This window comes from Pelodiscus sinensis, chromosome 27, assembly GCF_052426305.1.
Source record: "Pelodiscus sinensis isolate ZL-2025 chromosome 27, ASM5242630v1, whole genome shotgun sequence".
NCBI lineage: Eukaryota > Metazoa > Chordata > Testudines > Trionychidae > Pelodiscus > Pelodiscus sinensis.
Genome location: NC_143078.1, coordinates 3,160,515 through 3,181,268, shown reverse-complemented (window position 1 = coordinate 3,181,268; position 20,754 = coordinate 3,160,515). Strand labels below are relative to the sequence as shown.

General features: G+C 45.3%; 1 protein-coding gene and 1 long non-coding RNA gene across 2 annotated transcripts in view; one reads left to right on the top strand and one right to left on the bottom strand.

Moving 5' to 3' along the window:
* Positions 1-10,003, bottom strand: part of KCND3 (potassium voltage-gated channel subfamily D member 3) — a 250,682-nt gene extending 240,679 nt beyond the window's left edge. Inside the window, exons 1-2 of the mRNA XM_075910074.2 lie at positions 9,408-10,003; positions 4,503-5,687 (exon numbers count right to left, since the gene is read on the bottom strand). Of these exons, the coding sequence (XP_075766189.1) occupies positions 4,503-5,611 (1,109 nt within the window). The 5' untranslated portion in view covers positions 5,612-5,687; positions 9,408-10,003. The remainder of the gene's footprint in view (positions 1-4,502; positions 5,688-9,407) is intronic.
* LOC142820883 (uncharacterized) overlaps positions 1-20,754 on the top strand; it is a 292,695-nt gene that overhangs the window by 65,903 nt on the left and 206,038 nt on the right. The window lies entirely within an intron of this gene.

Genomic DNA, 20,754 nt, shown 5'->3' with positions numbered 1-20,754 from the left:
GGTTAAAAGACAGGAAACAAAGGGTAGGAGTAAATGGTAAATTTTCAGAATGGAGAGGGGTAACTAGTGGTGTACCCCAAGGGTCAGTCCTGGGACCAATCCTTTTCAACTTATTCATAAATGATCTGGAGAAAGGGGTAAGCAGTGAAGTGGTAACGTTTGCGGATGATACCAAACTGTTTAGGATAGTCAAGACAGAAGCAGACTGAGGGACTCCAAAAAGATCTCACCAAACTGAGTGTTTGGGCAACAAAATGGCAAATGAAATTTCATGTGGATAAGTGTAAAGTAATGCACATCGGGAAAAATAACCCCAACTATACGTACAGTACGATGGGGGCTAATTTAGCTACGACAAATCAGGAAAGAGATCTTGGAGTTATCGTGGACAGTTCTCTGAAAACTTCCACACAGTGTGCAGCGGCGGTCAAAAAGGCAAATAGGATGCTAGGAATTGTTCAGAAAGGGATAGAAAATAAGACCCAGAATATCTTACTACCCCTGTATAAAACTATGGTACGCCCACATCTTGAATACTGTGTACAGATGTGGTCTCACCTCAAAAAAGAAATTTTGGCCTTGGAAAGGGTTCAGAAAAGGGCAACTAAAATGATTAGGGGTTTGGAACGGGTCCCATATGAGGAGAGGCTAAAGAGACTGGAACTTTTCAGTTTAGAAAAGAGGAGAGTGAGGGGGGATATGATAGAGGTCTATAAAATCATGAGTGGTGTGGAGAGGGCGGATAAAGAAAAGTTATTTATTAGTTCCCATAACAGAAGAACTAGAGGACACCAAATGAAATTAATGGGTAGCAGGTTTAAAACTAATAAAAGAAAGTTCTTCACACAGCACACAGTCAACCTGTGGAACTCCTTGCCAGAGGAGGCTGTGAAGGCTAGGACTATAACACAGTTTAAAGAGAAGCTAGATAATTTCATGGAGGTTAGGTCCATAAAAGGCTATTAGCCAGGGAATAAAATTGGTGTCCCTGGCCTCTGTTTGTTTGTCAGAGGCTGGAGAAGGATGGTAGGAGACAAATCTCTTGATCATTGTCTTCGGTCCACTCTCTGGGGCACCTGGTGCTGGCCACTGTCGGCAGACCTTTGGTCTGACCCAGTACGGCTGTTCTTACGTTAAGTGGTATTGGAAACTGACACTCTCTTCCCCATGGTTCAAGTAGATAGAAACTAGAGGAGGCCCCTTGTTACAGCAAAAGAAGCCTAGGGAACACGGGCAGGCAACAACATTGCACCAGATTCCAAAAAGGAGCTGAAGCTCCCTTCTGTTTTTATCAGCGATGGGGAGCTGGAATGTGTAATCTCAGTCAAAGTTTCAGTGCGGAAGGTAGAAATAAACAGAAACCTGAAGATTTATCTCTAACTGCACTGTGTGCATGTAACAGCTGTGCAGCAATGTTTGCGCCTGCCATTTGCTGGCCAGACAGCGGAGCTCATGCATGCAAGGGCTCTGGTCTTGTTCCAGACCTTGCAGGATGAATATACACCAAGCCACACCCCTAAATGAGCCAAAGGTGGCTTCCTGTAGCTGGTCCATGAGGAGTTCTGTACAGCCTGCCTTGGGGGAAAGTTGCTCTTAGCTACAGAGGCATGATTCCTTTCTTTCTATCCAAGACCCAGCCAAGCAACTGTAGCACAACAGAGGTTGTTGGGTCTTAAATACCAAATTAATAACAAGATGATGGGGTGAGTGGGCACCCAGGATTATCCTTAAGTTAGCACCTCCTGTTTTGGTCTTAAGACACGACATAACTCTTTTAGTTAGATTATTATTATGATATTAATAGTTGGTGCTACCACAAGCTATTTCAATTCAAATCCACCCAAAACCCAACAATCAGAGGTTTGTTTTATTTCTTTAGTAGTAGTTTTACAGACAGCTCCTGTTGGTAAATTTTAGTGGGGATGATCTATTTAAGCAAGTCCCATTTCATTCTCTGTAATTTTTTTATTCTTGTCAGTCCGTTTAAAGCACTCATTCAGCCATAATTTCTATGATTACCATAGATGGAGAACACTCAGTATTCTGAAACAGCCTGTTTTAACTAGCATTATATGCAAAATGAAAAGGTGCCACATGCAAGAGACCATTTCATTCAGATGAACAAAGGCCTATTTGTACTACGAAGCCTTGTATGCAAATTTTATCCTAGTTTGTTTAATTGCCAAACTCTGTGTCTGACACTTTGCCAAGCTTCACCCAAACAAATACATACATCTGTGTGGAATTCTAAAAATTCCAAACCACAACATCCCCTGCACACAATTCTTGGGAGCAGTACAAGAGAAGAAATTTGAACAGTAATAGAGATGTAGCCGTGTTAGTCTGGTCTAGCTGAAACAAAAGACAGGACTAAGCAGCACTTTAAAGACTAACAAGATGGTTTATTAGGTGATGAGCTGGCCCACGAAAGCTCATCACTTAATAAATCATCTTGTTAGTCTTAAAGTGCTGCATACTTCTGACTTAAACAAGATGACTTACCATGGTTCTAGAATGTACTTGGATACTATGGAGAAGAGCTGTGTAAGAAATGCAACAGAATAGAATATAAAAGTCCACTTCAGAATTGGGAGCTGCAAGTTAAGCTCCTAAATCTATACTGAAGTATTCTAAATTGAATACTTTGAAGATTGAAATCAATGGAGGGATACTCAGAAGCAAACACCAGGCCACTTTTATTTAGATACTGAAGTACAGATTGCAGGGTCTAACGTGTCACCTTTGACATTTTGGCCTGAGGATCTGACTGCAGCTTGTGTAGATGTACTCTAGGTAGCCCATGAAGAGCAGTGAAGATAACAGCACCCCAGACATCAGCATGAGCTCATTATAAGCAATTACTTAGGGTGCAGGGTGGGCTTGCATAGCCCTCAGTGGAACCCATGTTGCGCTGGCTTTGCTCCAGTACCTAAGCTAAGGAGGATTAAGGCCACCTCTCTGGGCTACAAGATGCTTTGGTGATCGGTTATCTGGGGTTGGATTAGTTGGTCTAGTGAAGAACTGCTAAATTGAATGCTGAGGGTGCCCCCATCAGTGCTGGTACTCCTTGCAGTCATGAGGAGTAAGGGAAGTTGATGGGAGCATTTCTCTCATTGACCTCCCTGCTTTGAGGCTGCCCCAGAAAACTGGTACAAGATGTCAACTCCAGCCAGACACAACTCCAGCTAAATGAACTATCTTGCATTGATTTTTCTCTGTCAGAGTAGACCTGGCCTGAGTCAGCTCAAATAGCTTCACTAGCTGCGATCACACCCTGGGAGTTCTATGGGTACATCCATACTGACTACAGTAGTCCTCAAAGGGGAAGAAGTCTACTTGGGTTCCTCAGGCATCATTCAATCTGCAGATGTCTTGCATTCTTCACTTTATGGGGCTGGGGGAAGGATGGGATCCAGAATTTACAATTCTCATGTTCCGTGCTTTCCTGACAGCTGAATTACCTTAATTTAAAAGTGCTGTTGGCAAAGGGGAGTGTTTATAAGTGAAAGCAGTTCAGTGAGAAACCTGCTCACCAGACCATAAAAATTCTAAGGCCAAATATAAAAACTCTGAACTCTTCAAAAGGAAACGTCTCCCTAAGTACGTGCAAACTTGGTATCCAAGTGTGAATTATGAAAAGAGATTACTTTAGTTTATGCAACTTTAGCTCCTTGAAGTACCAACCTACAAAGCTTACTTTATTGGGTATAATCTTGTCAGGGGATTTAGCTATTCATTTCCATTTATGAAGGTTTCTGTTCTGAGCAGCAGAAACACAAATCTATAACCTTGGCAGAAACAGCTGTACTATCAACAGGAGAGAAATTAAACAGGAAGAAGGATTCTCTGGGCTTTATTTCCTGTGCTTGTCATTATATCATATTTGCACCTTGCATATTGCAACTGCCATAGCATTATTTTTATGATTATTAAGCTTACAAGTAGACACAGCAAAGAGCATTTCCTGTTGAGTTATCGACAAACCGTCCTGTAGATCACCAAACACTTTCAGTAAAATGATTATCTGCAATGTCTGATTGAGTTAGCAAACCTGTCATGCTCACTTGGCAAGCAGTCAGTATTTATAGTCAATGTTAATGTTGCGAAAAGACAAAATACATTCCAATGATTTTATGTAAATCTATACGTTGGACAAATGTGTCTGAACAAAACATAGGTCCTGGCTCTCAACTGCTCTTCACCTGGCATTGACACACATCTTTGCAGAGAGAGTACAAAGCTACCGGATCATAACACCAGGGCCTGATTCTCCACAGCCTTGCTTCTCGTACCCTAATCTGCACTTGTGCAAAGTATTTTTCCCAGTGGGTTTAAGTGCAATCACTTTGCACCGGTGCAGATGCTGACAGGATGGGCCTGGGAGAGGAGAATCAGGCCCACCTTAGCCTCCCCAAATACCAAAGAAACCACTAATTCACTTCTCTAAACCAAAATCCAAATGAGGTTGCCTGTTGACTAATAAAAGAAAATGCAATACTTACCCAAGGGTTGTCATGGTTACAATAGTGTACCAAAAAGAAGCTGGGATGCTGGTGAATTTGCTGGCTGAAGACCCTTTCTCTGCATAAAACATCACAGTAGCAAAGATGATGATGGCCATAGTGAGGGAAAACAGAAGAAAGCCAAGCTCCGAGGCACAGCTCTTCAGCGTATAGCCCAAGATTCTTAAACCTTGGGAATGGCGGGAGAACTTGAAAATCCTGAAAACCCTGAAAACCCTTAGTGTCACAAAGGCTCCGCTGACATCCTCATTGTTCGTCATCACCAAGCCAATGTAGTATGGCATGATTGCGACCACGTCGATGATGCTCATCACGCTCCTGATGAACCTGTAGCGACTTGGGGCCGCAAAGAGCCTCAAAAGGTACTCAACAGTGAAAATCATCACGCAAGCTGTGTCCAAGCAGAAGAAAGCCACAGCATACCTCTCCCCACATGGAAGCTCCTTGTTCCCAGGCACTGTGCCACACGGAACGGTTTCTACCACATTAGTGATCACTGAGACTGCAATAAAGAAACCAGTGACATAGTAGAACACTAAGGCTAAGGTGCTGGTGTGGGGGTTCTCAAAGGCTCTCCACATGGTCTCCCGGAGGTTCAGAGATGGCATAGACCCTTCTGGGTTGTTTTCAGAGTCATTATCATCCATCAGCCGCTCAGCATTTTCCCGCTTCCTATCTTTGTACTCTTCATAGCAGCAGTCCCCAATGATTTCAGGAAGGATCCCATAGAAGGCGAGCTCCTCGTCATAGGCAGAGATGCACTCGTACCTTGGATAATGCAGCTTTCCAGTTCTATAAAAGTTTAAGATGGCCCTAAAGACTTCAGGGTCCCGATCAAAAAAGTATTCCTTGGTGTCTTCATTGAAGAAGAACTCTTTCTCAGTGCTGCCCAGGAGTGTGTCCGGGTACCTTTCCAGTGTAGTCCTCCAGGTCTGGAAGCGCCTCCCGCTCACATTCAGAATGATCAGCTCATCCTGTCTCTTATTTTTGTCGGTGGGGGCCAATGGCATAGGGCAGTTGGCCACTGGCATCCATCCTATGGCCGCTGCCCGGGCAAAGGGCAACCATGCTGCTACCCCTGCTGCCATGATGGCTCCAGGTCTTGGTACAGGAGAAGACCGTTTGGCTGCTTCTAAAATGAGTCTGGAATCAGATCAGGTCCATCTAAAAAATAAAATATAAAAACAACAAAGTCAATGAGGGAGGCTTTGCCTTCTCTGCTGTCGTCACAACTTGGATAAGTTCATCTAGGGGAGCTTCTGACAACCAAGGAACTAAGGAGAATAAAGACTAAAAGATGCATATGATGATTAATGGGGGAAGGTTGTGGCATCATTATGGATTGAAGTTTTGAATAGCAAATGATTCCTCATTAAAAGTATTAAAGCAGCATAAACACACTAATTTAGATTTTGTTTCCCTACAAACAAGACTAATCCATGATTCCACAGGTGTAATCTGTTTCTGTTCATCACTACAGCTGTCAAGAAAGAACTGTAACAGAAATGCTGGGAGTCCACCCAGTGGAATTACTTATTAATGAAGTCCCTGAGTAGACTTCTGGTACATTAGACTTCTAGTAACCAATAACAAACTGGAAGTATAGTGAAACTTGCACGAAGTACACCACCAGTTGGTAACCCTCAAACACATTAAAATCTTCATTTGCAGTACAATTTTGTTCAACCTTTGGTTGGCAATCTCTGCAGTGCTACAGACTGGATACTGGTCCCATGGGTGGCTGCTTGAGACAGGTTTTATGTTAGTGAAATATTACACTATTCCAAAGAGCAAGAGGAAAATTCAAACTCTACAGGGCACGAGTGCATTGCTCCTATGTGAATTCTTTTTCTATACGCACACCCTATCCTTACCCCTAAAATATTAACTATCGAATCAAGGAAGAGAAGAGCATCATTCCAATCAAACATCACTGTTCTTTTACCAGAATGTTACCTTGACTGTCTACTGAAGACAAAAGTCTTTGAATGAAACGGTGGAGTATGTTTACTATAATTGCCATTAAAGACCTATCTAGTAGTAGAAAATATCCCAACCTTTGGAATCCTCCATTTCTGTAAACTGACAAAGTTCTGCTGAAGTCAATGCAACTACTGATTTATGGCAGCTGTGAGTCTGGTCCAGAATTTTCTTGTGCAGTTCTGTAATCCAGCCTTTTATGTAACTTTAAAAAAAATTGTATGTGCTTTCACTTAATGTTTTTGGCATTCCCAAATACTTGGTGAAAAATGCCATTAAAATAGACCTACCCACAGTCCATTAAGTCACTGGAAATACCCTCATTGCCATGGCTTGCCCTGTGGCTACCAAAGGCAGTTAGATCTGTGGTAATTCTAGTATGATGTATCTTAATTCTGTGCATAGTTTTCCAGTTACTAGGTCTGCACCATTATTGATCAGCAGGTCCTCACAATTTTGAATGGAAAAAGTGTAAAACCAACCTGTGGTGAAACCACTCACTAAACTGATCCTAGAAAATGCTTTTCTCCTGTAGTGAGCCTTAACATCCATCATTTTAATATGCAGCATCATGCTGTACGATTGTGATTCTAACCCCAGGGTACACATCTTTCTAGTGCCATAAGCAGTTTGACAATTAGGATGTGTACACTGATGCTACTGTCAGTACAGCAGTAGTACAAGAAGCCATCTCCCACATGATTTTATTGGGCGGAGTTTGTCAGTATTTGATGCATGCCTTAGATAATTTTTTTAAAGAATAAGGAAGCATGGTTGAAGGGTGACATTCATACTTTGGTGTATTGGACTCCTATATTGTCCCAGAACTGGCACAGCATAATAGTATCAACTTTATCTATTGATGTGAGATCTAATGTTTAAAAGAACCCATCTGGCAATGCTGTCCTTTTCCATCTCTGGCAGAAATGGATTTTGATGGGAAAATAAAACTGAAGTGTGGCCCTCGGAGTAGTTCTAAGCTAGTACCATCCTGCAAGATTGAAACACCTTAATTCATTACCCAGCTGTGTTAAATGTGGTCAGTAACTATGATCTTGACTACAGATTCCCTTGACCTATCCTTTATAATTCAAAGATTGGGTCTGTATGGTATTTTAACTAGAAAAGATCATAATGACCCTGAGGTCATCCCCCTAGGCCTGGCTGGAAATGTACTGAAAACCTCTGGGTTTTTACAAGTAGCAGTGCGTGGTTTTATACATTAGGCATCTCTGGGGGAGAGTTCCAGCACATCTCACTGCGTAACCAAAGGCAGTATTCATGCTTAAATAGTTTTAAGACAACACAGATCCCTTAGTACTGGATTATACATATTAAAACCACTTTTAAAAAAAAGTCCTATGTTGACTGTGAGGGAAGTTTCAAATTTCTTCTAAGACCTGAAAGGGCCAAGAAATTAAAACACACGAGTGCTGGCTGTGTATCCTGTCCATAAAAGTTCATTACTCAATTACTGTCTCTCAGGGGACTCTTCAGCACATGAAGTTAAAAGTTCCTAGTGCATGTGCTCAGGGTTGATTTTTCCAGTTGCTTTACAGCAGCAGCACTGTCACTGTTTATCACAAATACAAAGTGATTAAGTTTTGTAACGATTGGAAAAACAAGTGTTTGTAACCAGTTGTTCAGGAGAAGGGAGTGTGTGCCTATGCGTAAATGGGAAGGGAGGTGAGCTGGTGCGCTTATCAGCAGGGGAGAAGGTGTAGCATGTTCATGGCTAAGCAATGGCAGTGTTTTGAAAATCTGCAATAGTCCCCACCACTGGAAGTAAGTGGATGTGTATATCTTACTTTGTGAACTGAACACACCAAACCCTTAGTGCTAAGATCTAAAACAGAGGATTTACTAGCAGCTTGATCTGCTCTGAGGTTCTGGTGGGGTTTTTCTTACAATAGCAAACAAGGGGTTGGTAGAAATATTTTGCATAATCCATAGCTATGTTTGAAGAGAAACACATGCACATAAGCCATTCCGTATTTTATATACAGACATATTTACAGTGTTGAGACAAGTACATGCATATATGTTACATGTTTATTTCAAAAACTTAAACAAGATATAGTCTAGTAGCACCTTCAAACAGCTCATTTACTGCTATTATTAAAAAGTAGGATGGTGGGATTTAGAAACGCTTGGGCCCCTGCTAAGAGGTTTTGACTCTTTTGGCTTGAGATGCTGGCACCAGTCTGGAAGTAGCCAGACTTCGTTTTCCCCGGGTCCCTTACTGCCCTTGCCACCCAAACTCTATGAGCGCAACGGGCAGCAGATCCTCTTTCGTGCTCTAAAATTACCGTTGCCTGCTCTCTCTCGGATCCTTTGCGCCAGGGCTACCTGTGCTGAGCGTTTTCATTCCTCTAACCACAGAGCATAGCGAAGAACAAGTTTATTTGTGGCCAGGCTCAGGGCGGGGAACTAACCAAGGATTTCTCCTCTTAATTATTGCTGCCAGCCATGTCAATCTTATGAGACGCGGCTGGGCCTCCGGCGGGGAGAGCGCCCGGCAGGTCTCCCGGTGGGTCTTCCAGAAGCAGGGTAACTTGCCCGAAATGAGCCGTGCGCGGTGAGTTGCAGGACCAGCCAGGACCGAGGGGAGCGAAGGAGAGGCGCGGCACCGGCTCTTTCCCTCGTGAGAAATCCTTTTTCTGGGGGTCGGGCTCAGCGCGTTTGAACTGCGACAGCGGCCCCCTCCCAGCCTCAGCATCCTCTCGGAGCGGCCCCAGCCCCGACCGCTAGCACGCCTGCCCGCCTGCTGTTTACAGCCAGCGAACGCCCGGAAAGCCACTGCAACAGGCTGGGAATAAACGCAGGGGAACGTCCCCCCCCCCCCCCCCCCCCCGCCGAAACCAGCAGCCCGCCCCCCCTTGCCGGCTCGCAGCCATGGCTTACCTTTCAGGGAAACGCTCCCAGCCCCCAGAAGCAGGGGTAGCTCTAGGGGGCGGGGGCGGGGGCCCCGATCCTCAGGCTGCGGTGCTTTCTGCCTTTCCAGTCTCTATCTCAACGCAGGCGGGAGTAATCAGAGAGCGCCGGGAAAGTAGCTAGGAATGACTGAACCGCTTCTGCCTTACTGCTGCCGAGGGGGGGCGAGGCGCTCGCTCCCTCCCTGCCCCCGAGCCGCTTGGTTTGAGGAGGTTTCTCTCCCCACCCCCACCCCGTCGTCCTTCAAGCCCAGCTTTGCTCCTGCTGCCTCCTCCAGCTGCAAAGGGTCCCCCAGCTGCTGCAGACTCCGCGCTCTCGGATGGAGCAGGGATGATGGACGGAGCTGGGAGTCCCCCTCCCTCTTCTCCCCCCCGCCCCCCAGAGAAGCAGGCTGTAAAACAAGATGCTGGAGAGAGGCGGTGTGAGCTCACCGAGAGACACCAGCAAATGGAGTCATTAAACACACGCCAGCCCTGACACAGCATGCTAATGGGCCCCGTGTCGAGGGGGTGTGAAGGAACTTTCCCGTCCCCTGCGAGAGCTTTGCTACCAGACCCGCCTGCCCCCCTCCCTCTCTCCGGCAGAGAACATAGACTCTCCTCTCCACCGCCTCTCGGTGGGGGACGGGACGACCCCATCTCTCTCCCGTGGCAGCCCCCGCCCCTTTGAAAATGGACAGAAGTTGGACGGAAGCGCTTTGCCCAGCCCCTTCTCCTTCTGGCCTGGTGAAATCCCCTCTCTGCACCCAGACCCTCTGGCCCTGCCCCGAGGCCGCCCTGCACGAAGAGGTGGGGACTTCTCCGAGGCTGGCCGGGTACGTACGGGCAAGAGAAGAGCCCGGCAGCTCGGTCCGGGTGCGGCGTCTCCTCCGGCGGCGGCGAGGGTCTTCCAGCCGAGCGGCGGGGCTGAGCTGCGTGGCCACAGCCTGGGGGGCAAAAAGAGACCAAACCAGCCCACATCAGAGCGCGCCCCCCGGCAGAGCCAGGGGAGGACCCGGGCGCCCAGCGGGCTCTTTCTCTGGCGGCATCAGGGAACCGGGGGGCAGGTTGGGAAGCGCTGTCCCCTCCCGTCCCGGCGGGCAGGCCTGTCCCTCCCCGCCTGGGCTGCCTTGCGCGGCCGGACTCTCCACCTCGGGTGGCCGCGGGGAGCTAGCGCTGCCATCCAGCCGCTGGGGACATGGGGCAGCGGGCGGCGTGTGTGCGCTGGGGGGCAGGCACAGCGGCAGTCGGGAGCCTGGGGAGCTGGAGGACGCTCAGGTGTCTTCCCTGCTCCGCCCGAGCCGAGCGCCGCGGCTCCCCTCCGCAGGCAGGTGGCGCCGTCCCCCCAGCCTCGCCCGCCCGGGCGCTTTCAGCACCACGCCGCGGCGGACAGCTCCCTCGGCGCTTGGCGGAGCGCGGTCCCCGGAGTAGCCCCGGTGGGATGCTCCTGCCAGCCCCCCCCCCCCCCCACACACACACCCGGGGTCACCTCGAGCCTGCTAGAGCCGCGGGTGGGCAGCATGCCAGGGCGCCGTCGGGAATGCCCCCTCGAACAGCCTGGTGGTGCCACACCGCGCCTGCCGGGTTTTATACGCGTCCGCAGAGGAATCGTGTGAGCCGCGGGCGAGTGGCACCAAAGAGAAAGAAACGCGGAATTGAGGAGAAAGAAGCGCCCTTCGGGGGGCCTACATTTTCCAAAGAGACTCGTGATTTTATCTGCCTCCCTTTGTTTGGGTCCTCGTTTTGGGACACTTCAAAAGAGGCGCTCAGTAAGTTTAGTATCCACAGACCAAAGAAGTTGTTCTAGGGAGATTATTAATTGCTGCTTTTAATATGAAACACAAGACCTAAGACTAGAAACAATTGTGTTCAACGACTACCCATTTCAGCACAGTGAGGTGTCCTGGATCTATCCTCGCTAAATGTTGTCAAAAACTCTTAAAATGTTTCTTTCTATGCATCTTTGTGCACCAGCAGGTGCCTAGCCGAAAGTTGGCAAATAAAGACAGTGAGATTCCTCCTGCTTTGAATGATTGTGTTGCGGTTTACAATGTCATCTTTATATAAAACTTCCCATCTCTTCTCCTCTCTCTTGTTCCTTCACGCGGTAGTCTCCCTCTCTACCAGCTGTGGCCTGGCTGTGGTTTTCAATAGCTTTTCCCCCATGACTCGGCCCCCTTTTAACTTTCAATTTCTATTAAAAAGCTAATTTGGGAGCTCATTCTAATGCTCCCAATTTTGTATGTTGAAATAGAAAATGAAAGTCAAAAGTAAGCTAGCTGCAAATCAATCTGTGAAAAAAAAATCTGGATTCTTTCTTTCTTTCCATTCCACCTCCCCTCCCTCTCTCCCTATCTACATACATACCTACCTATGCTCTCCATTACACTTACTAAAAGGAAATGAGCATAATAATATTTATCCACCCCACAAGGGTGGGGGAAAGTTTGAGTGAATGAATGAATGAGCGATTATTTACCTAGTGTTTTGAAAAGCATTTTGAGAATGAAAAGAAAAAAAAACTGCAAAGGATTTCAAGCTCTGTCCTTCTGAGAAAATGTTTACCCATTGGGTCAAAATCATTGTTATAATTATTTGTTGTGTCTCAAAATAGTACATATGTCATCTCCTCAAGAATAACTCCAGAACTACTTTGCTATACAAAAGCTTTCGAAAGGTTGAGAGATTAGTCCTGTACCTCTATCTAGCTACCTTACTAAGTGAGCTACAGAATACAACTTAAACAGGATCCTGTCCCAAGATCCCACTGTATTTACTATATGTTTTGCTAAATCTTTATGGATGGTTTGTCTTTATTCTTTAAATGAATAGTAGAATCATCAAAACACTAAAACATTAGATAGTCTCAGTGAAATAACCTGAAACACTCACTGACTTTTAATACTGATATTGACTGTAGCTTGCCTGGTTAGTCTGCAGTTTTGTTCTGTATTTATAGGCTGTGTTTCCATTGTGTATTTCTGTTCCCTATTCTTTGCATTAGGCACTATCCTGTATATTACTTCTGCATGTAAATATTGCATTGACTTCAAGCCCATGCTGTGTAAGCACTCTGCAATGACAGTTATAGCAATAAAGCTGGTTTTATTACATCTTGCTATAATATTGTAGCATTGTAGAATGATTGTGCCCTATAAACTCTGCCAATCCCTGCTCAGATCCAATCTTGTGAAAAAAGTCTGGGTAGATTAAGGAAGCATCATGCATTTGAGTTAAACTATGGAGTCAGTTCTTGCAATCTAAACAGCTGGGCTGTGTCTACACTCCGAGTTTTTTCTGGCAGAAAATATGCTAATTAGAGACTCATCAGCATAAGTTGTGACTTCATTAGCATATTTTCTGCCAAAAAAATTCATAGTGTAGACAAAGCCTTGTAGTCTAGTGCTCAGAGGAGCTTGGAAGGCATGGCTGTTTAAATGTATGTCTGGTTCTGTCATGGAGTCCTTTCAGACCTCAGCTAAGTTTCTTAAAGTTCCTTATTATATCCATTTTATTGATGGAAACTAATTTATATTGACCAAAATGGTATAGTGTGAGAATTTTTAAGTGTTTGCAAACTGCAATGAGATCCTTTGATGAAAGATACAGGACACAAGTACGGCTGATTGATCGATGGATCAGTCAGTTGATCTATACCACATTAAGGTTCTGAACAAGGGTGTGGTGTTTGTAATTCAGGAGCAGAACTATCAATCTACTTTGCCGTTTGCAGTGTTGTGGAAGCTGTGTTGGTCCCAGAATATGAGAGACACAAGATGGAGAAGGGATATATCTTTCATTGGACCAACCTCTCTTGGTGAAGCAGACAGGCTTGAACTCTGGAGCTTGAACACTTGTCTCACCAACAAAAGTTGGTTTAATAAAAGATATGATCTCACCCACCAGGACTATATCTTCCTATTTGTAATTCAGGGAGTAGAACTATCTATCCATTCTCCATATAACTCTTTTCTCATTATGATATGTAAACACCCATCCTGGCTACTAAATGTAAATACATGAAGGAAAGCCAGGAGCAATTTCTATCATTTGTCCAATAAATGTAATAAGACCTATCTTTCATTCCCATAAAATGTCTTCATGCCTTAGGCACAGCAGAATGAGGAGTTAAATAATTTGCTGACTTGTATGTCTAGCTACTATATATATTTTATCGCTGCTAAGGCAGTAGCCTAGAACTGACAACATTCAGCCCCTGATCAAGGTGTTAAGAAATACATACTGTCTGTAGGTTATGTCTTTGTGATTAAGTTGACAACAAAGTACAAAACTACTTGGGATGGAAACAGTGGAGTAATAGGAAGCTAGCTGCTATGAGTACATTGTGAGGTTCTCTAGCCCTTCCTTTGGGTTACCATGCCTCAGAGCTGTCAAGCTGTATTCCATGCATCAGGCATTGCCACATTTACTATTCTTTAACCCTCAACCATATATGGGCCCCCTTGTGATAGGAACCATGCAGTCTGTATCAAATACCAATCCATGCCCCATAAAACCTATAATTTAAAAGGACTGCAAACTTTAAAAGAAGAATTTCAAATATGAGCTGTGTGTATGAAATTCCATGGTGGGGATACAACTGATCTTCATTTGTACAGCTCGAACCTCTCCAGTCCGGCACCCTCGGGACCTGGCTGGTGCTGAACCAGATAATTTGCTGGACCACGGGAGGTCAATATTGTCTAGCAGCATCACCAACACTTCCACTGCTTACTGGGCTCTTAGAAGACATTTCAGGGTACATTAGAGCTAAATCACAGCACAGAACACTGAACGCCAGGACGGGTGGCTGTAAACAAACTTTAGGGGACCACAGAAAACTTGGCCACACCCTGGATAAGTGAACATCTAGCCAACTAAAGTCATGCCAGACCATGGAAGTTGCTGGACCAGGGAGTACCAGATTAAAGAGGTTCAACCTGTACCTTCTGGGGGATGCTGTGTTTAGGGTGGAAGTGTGAGCTTGTTTAATCAGTTGAGCTGTTTTTAGCTTTCCATTTGTTACCATATAACACTGGGTTTGTTTGTGTGTGGTGGAAGTGGCTCTGGATTATGGAATGAGTTTCACAGTCATGGTAGTCAGGCTGTTTGTGGCATCTAGAAAAATGGCAGGGATGCATTACAAAAGCTTGGCAAATGATACATGTTTCACTGCATTCCAAATGGGTTTTTTCTGCATATGGAGCAATAGCACCCTACCAGAGTGAAAAGTGCCAGTATTTCTGCCCTTGTGACATCTCAGGTCTTCTTTTTGCCTGAATATTTATTATTAACATGCTGACAGAGTCACTCAGTACTACTAGTTAGAAGGCCAGGCGGGCCTGAAACCCAGGCGTACAGTGCTGCCAGGTAGCACTGTCCTCTATGCTGCTGCCCTGACAAGATATTTGTGGCTGCCACCCCTTGCTCCCAACCTACTGTGGATACAGACCATGGGAAGTCCCACCTCAAAAGTGCTGAGAGACAGCAGCATTGTGGCTCCTGAGTGGCTCCCCTCCCTCTATAAACCCAAGAGGCATTTGAAGAAGCATTTGGGTCAGGGGCTGCTGACCAACAGAAAAATCAGTTGGGGGGCACACAAAGGTGGGAAACAAAAAAGCATCCATTGACTGAGGAGCAGACAGACAATCCCCACATTCCCCTCACACAACAGAGCCAAGAGGGACCAGGGCTTGTAGATTTTGTGGGCTCCCTTAGGCTCTGGGGTGAGGCCAAAATGAGGAGTTCAATGTGTGGGAGGGAGCTGCCAGGAAGGAGGCTTGGGGTGTGGGGTGGAAGGGAGGGGGCAGGAGTGGGTTGGGGGTTGGTGGTCCTGGGAGGGTTGTAGGGTGCAGAAGCAGGCTAGGAATAGGGGGGCTGGACGGAAGGTGCAGTGCAGGAGTGGAGTGGAAGTGTGGGGTCGGGGCAGGAGGGGGCAGGAGCTCTCCAGTCCTGGAGGGGAGCCCTAAGTCTCAGGGGCTGGATCCTGGCAAGCTGGAGGTAGGTTCCCTACTTCTCATTTAGGCAGAAGCACATCCTAAGGTTCATAGTCCAGATCATATCTCAATCTGAATTTCACTACTATCTACACGTGCTTTGAGTTTGGAGAGTTCGGTTTGGGGCTGTCTCCAATGTACAGCACATCAACTTTCCCCCCATACACTTGTATATTTTCCAACTTGAAACAAACCCCCTGTGGACCACTGCATTCTGCCACTTGCTTTCAAACGGAGTCAGGAGAACGCCGGGGATGGTGTACAGAAGCCCTGCTACCCAGCCAGCAGCTGCAGGTTTTTCTGCTCCACTGACCTTAACAATTCAAGAAGCTATCACCCATGAGAGCATGGAGAGCTGACCCTAGAAGGGCAGTAGTGATTCTGGATCAATGCTTTGATTTATTGTGCTCTGCATTGCTAGGGATGTGTTGCGGCTTTTTCAACCCAATATTCTTTTCTTCCCTGGGTACTTTGCCACATGCTTCCTTGATTTCTTTTCATTCAGCAAGAGAAGTAAAAAACCCTGGCTAGCCACGATGCCCGATTGCAACATCTCAACAGGGATTGTGCTTAATTGACCATACTCCACCTCATCAACGTCCCGACATTTAAGTAACAAGGCCCCAGCGTTAGCAACATTCCTGATTATCTATAGGACAGTGTGTATGGTGAGGAAGCTAAAAAAAGTCTTAATGGAAAACAAAGCCAGGGTGAGCAGGAAGCAAAAGGCTGTTATGAAGCAGATTGGTGGGCTGGCTGAAATAAGGGTGGCAGAGGATCAGTTAGCAGACCAAGGAAAGGGGCTGCATGTATGCTTGAGAGACAATGGCATTCGCACAGAGTGTGACTTAACTGATGCTTTCTAGAAAGCTGTGTAGACACAGCTCTGTTTTCCCCATCATGTGTTTTCTTCAATCACGCCCTTCACGATAGGAGAGTTTTGTGTGCAAAACAGGATGACTTTAGTGGGCGCATTCATCTCCTCTAGGCTGATATTCAGAAGTGCGGGTTGAGCAGCGCACTCACCAAAGAAGTCAATGGGAGCTGTAGGTGCTCACAGTAACACCACTCGCTCCAGGGGAGTTTTTCCAGGTCTGCCCCTGAGGGTGTTATTAGGATCAGAACAAAGCCCTCCGGATCATGAAGATTTTCCCATTTTACAGTATCTTTCATCTGTGGCTCTCAAGCACTTCAGATGTATCAGTGAATTAAACTTTATGAACCTCCTAGTTGGTAGCAACATGTTGCTCTACTCCTTTTACAGATGGATAAACTGACACATCCAAAGAGGGTCAAATTCCTTTGTTATCACTACAGCAAGCCTGATTCTCCTTTTTGAGCTGCATTGCAAATCAGATAACTTCCCCGAAGCCAATGGAGTTATTTCAGTGCAATAGTGAGTGAGAGGAGAATCAGGCTTCTTACCTTTAAGCTAAAACCCCTGTATGTGTGCGTTGGGCTGCCCAAAATTAACCCTTGGCTGTCTTGTGTTCTAAGTAAAGCAGGACTTTCTGTATCTTCTGTAGCTGACTACCAGTGTTCCCTGTAAGCTGTGCACTCAGGAGTGATTCAGGTGCCATCCAGCTGACAAACAGAGCACCCACAGCTTGGTTTTTTGTTTCTCCTTGTGGTGCACTTAGACACATGCCTCAGTACACACAACAAAACTTATTCTGCACACACATGGAAAAGATTAGAGGGAACATGCTCTGACTACTCCAGAGTTCTACGACTGCAGGGTTCTATTCCCACCCCATAGGGAAGCTTTACAATTACGAGCCAATCACAGCTACAAAACACCAAATCAATCAAAGGGTGTGCCAATTGCATTTCTTTAATCTCCAAAACATTGTGTTAAATGGTTACCATCAAAGCAATCTCCCACTTATCTGGAAGCTGAGAAGGCAATTAAAGAGGAAAAATGATAAATGGTTCATTTAAAAATTATTGGATTATTTTTATGGTTACGAGAGCTGAAATGATGCTGAGGATTTCACCGCCTGATTCAACATTATAGTAAATTGACGATGTGGGTCCTTTTTGATTCAGAACAAGTGAATCAGATTGGGGGAATATGCATGTGCTGCAAATTTAAGGAGCTGTCCTTTAATTTTTTTTAAGTGTGTGTGTTAAATCATGTCAACAGTCAAAAGGAATACATAGAACCTGCTTTGCTTATGAGAATGGATGCCGTACCACAGGGATCGCTTTTCTCGGCTGTGCTGATTGCTTCTGGTTTTTATTATTGGTTTATGGGTCCCCCTCCCTGCAGTCTGGTGTACACACTTAACAAGTATATATTGGTCCTCGCTCACTCATGGCTTTGTACTTCGTGTGGTCAGTCACCCCCGAGCCGAGCGAGTGAAAGACTAAAACTCTGATGTTAATGCTTTAATGACTGCACTATATGGATAGCACAAAGAACTGCCTTTTTTGTTCCACTCTCTTTTATGTCCCATCTTGTCCAAACCATCCAGCCACTATGCTCTGGCTTCAGGGAATGTGATCTAGAGGTACAAAATGCCAGGAAGTGGAGCTGCCTGGCCTGGATTCTCTTCCTGGTTCTGACACTGACTTCCTATGTGTAGGTTTGTGGGTTTTTTAACCCACATCACACCTCTCATTGTCTGTGTAAGTGACTTGCCCAAGGTCATTCCATCATTGCCAGCAGAGCCAGGAAAAGAATGCTAGTTACCTCTGTCCCTAGGGGACCAGGAAGGCAACTGAACGGTGCTAATTCTGTGCAGTATTTTCATTACCATGATGATGTTTTATCCCTAATGTCTGGACGCTTTAGCATTTGCCATTTGTTACACATGCTGATAGCAATGCTCTGGCCCCAACTGCTGGACATGAGCAGGAGGCGTGGTTATGACTGAATTTAAGACCCATACAGGAATCTCTATTCTCTTGCTGCTGTTCTACTTGGACAATATTTCTTTGTTTAATTAGAGACACTGAGCAATGGGAAGCCATTAGCAGGGACTTACCAGCTCTAATTACCACTAAAATAGGCATGATGCCTCCTTAGAATTCACAAGAAAGAGATTGCGTGGTAGGGAAAGATTCTGTCTGTTTAGAACATAATATAAGAACATAAGAATGACCACTCAGGGTTGGACCAAAGGTCCATCTAGCCCAGTACCTGTCTGCCAACAATGGCCAATGTCAGGTGCCCCAGAGGGACTGAACAGAACAGATAATCATCAAGTGATCTCACCCATGTCACCCATTTCCAGCCATTAACAAACAGAGGCGAGGGACACCATTCCTACCCATCCTGGCTAATAAGTATGGATGGACCCATCCTCCATGAATTTATCTAGCTCTTTTGTGAACCCAGTTAAAGTCCTGGTCTTCACAACATCCTCTGGCAAGGAGTTCCCCAGGTGGACTGTGCACTGTGTGAAGAAAAACTTCCTTTTGTTTGTTTTAAACCTGCTGCCTATTAATTTCATTTGGTGACCCCAAGTTCTTAGTTAAGCCCTTATAAGCAGAGTTTCTGAGCACCTTCTTTGACTAGAGCAGGCAGACTGCCCTGCCTTGAACAGGAGAGTTAAATCAGGCAGGTTCTCAGAGGGACATGAAGACGTTGTGCAAGAGAAGAGACTGAACTCCATGGTCCCTAGCAGAAGAGCTGAGTGTAACGCTTCTTAGGCAAAGCCCTTTGTTCTTCATAAGTCTTGGAAGCAGATCTCATGTGGCCATGGCCTTGCTGCCCTAATCCACTCTGCCTCCTCAACAGCCAGGCTATGTCTACATTGGCACCCTTTTCCGGAAAAGGGATGCTAATGAGACCAGTCGGAATTGCAAATGCCACGGGGGATTTAAATATCCCCCGCGGCATTTGCATGAACATGGCTGCCGCTTTTTTCCGGCTCGGGGCTTTGCCGGAAAAAAGCGCCAATCTAGATGGGATCTTGCGGAAAATAAGGAATAAGGGAATAAGGTATCTTCCGGAAAAGGGTTTATTTTCTGAAAGATCCCGTCTAGACTGGCGTGCACACCGGCAAGCTGAGCGGAAGCCGGCCCTGCCACGTCCCAGCTTGTGGATAAATTTAACACGTCACTCTACAAGGCAATCAGTCTGGCATCTTTCAGTAATGCTAACTCACTTAGAGAAACATGGCTTGATACACTGTAAAAAAGCTCCTGCTTAGCCTTCTTTCAGCTGCCCTTCCGAATGGCAGACGGGCATTGCAGAGAGTGCTCAGATTCCTTGGTTTCAACAAACAAACAAAAACATGCCAGAGAGAGATGCCTGATGCAAATCAATCCGTAGCTCTCAGAGCCGGGAGTCACTGAGGCTAAAAATGCTAATAAGCAAAACAATAGATTTATGTGTTTCTCTTGAAATGGATTAAAAATAATTTCACTTGCTGATAAATTGTATAACTGGTATTCAGGCTACATCTTGACTTTTTGTGAATACTTTGATCCACTAAGATCATTATTTCTGTCTAGTCATGCCTAGGCGCAGTCTCTTAGCTAAACAGGGAGGCCTTTTGTGAGTGTGTGAATTGTTAAATAAAGACTAACCTGGAATTCAAATCTTAAAACTCAGTGGACACCTTTGATATACAAAGAAGGATTTTATGATTCTGTTATCTTAAACTTGCTCAGGGCAGAAGCAATGGCTGATCACTTGAAAAGGAATTATGGTAGTATTTTTGGATAAGTTCTGCATTAAATTCAGTACTTCAGGACTGGAAAATCTCTCCTTGAAGCACCTCAATTGGCATGGAAGAGAGATTAATGCTCGCATCTTTCTGAGCTTGAGAATCTCTTGACCAGAGTGAAATTGCTTCAGTGTAGCTGAGTCTTTGCTTCCTAACAAGCTTGAAGATCATCCAACCCCCCCATCCAAATAAAGGGATTTTGGTAGGTTCAGGCCTTTTGTCAAGATCCAGTTGTTAATGATCTTTGTTTGTTTGCAAGATCCTCCATTCTGGAAAAGAATGGGGTTCCCTGTGCTGTATATTTTTTTAAAATCTCTTTGTTACACTAGAAAATCTACTAATCAGTAAAAGCATCCTATAAATTACCCCTTGTGCCTACAAAAACACAACTTTAAACGAGAGATGCAGGTGAAGATATAAGCTGGAAAAATGGGAAAACAAAGAAAGTGGCATGCTCCACGCATCTGAGACGCCAGAGTGAGTCACTAATCACAGTGTAATGATGTTCAGAACATGACCATGGGTTCTGTGCAGTACAAAGGAGGACCTCGTGAATCATATTTACACAGGCAAAAGTCACCATTTCAAAACGTTATCTCATATTGTGGTAAGCAGAATTGTGCCCTTAGCAGTACAGGCAAGGATAAGCACAATCCACTAACAC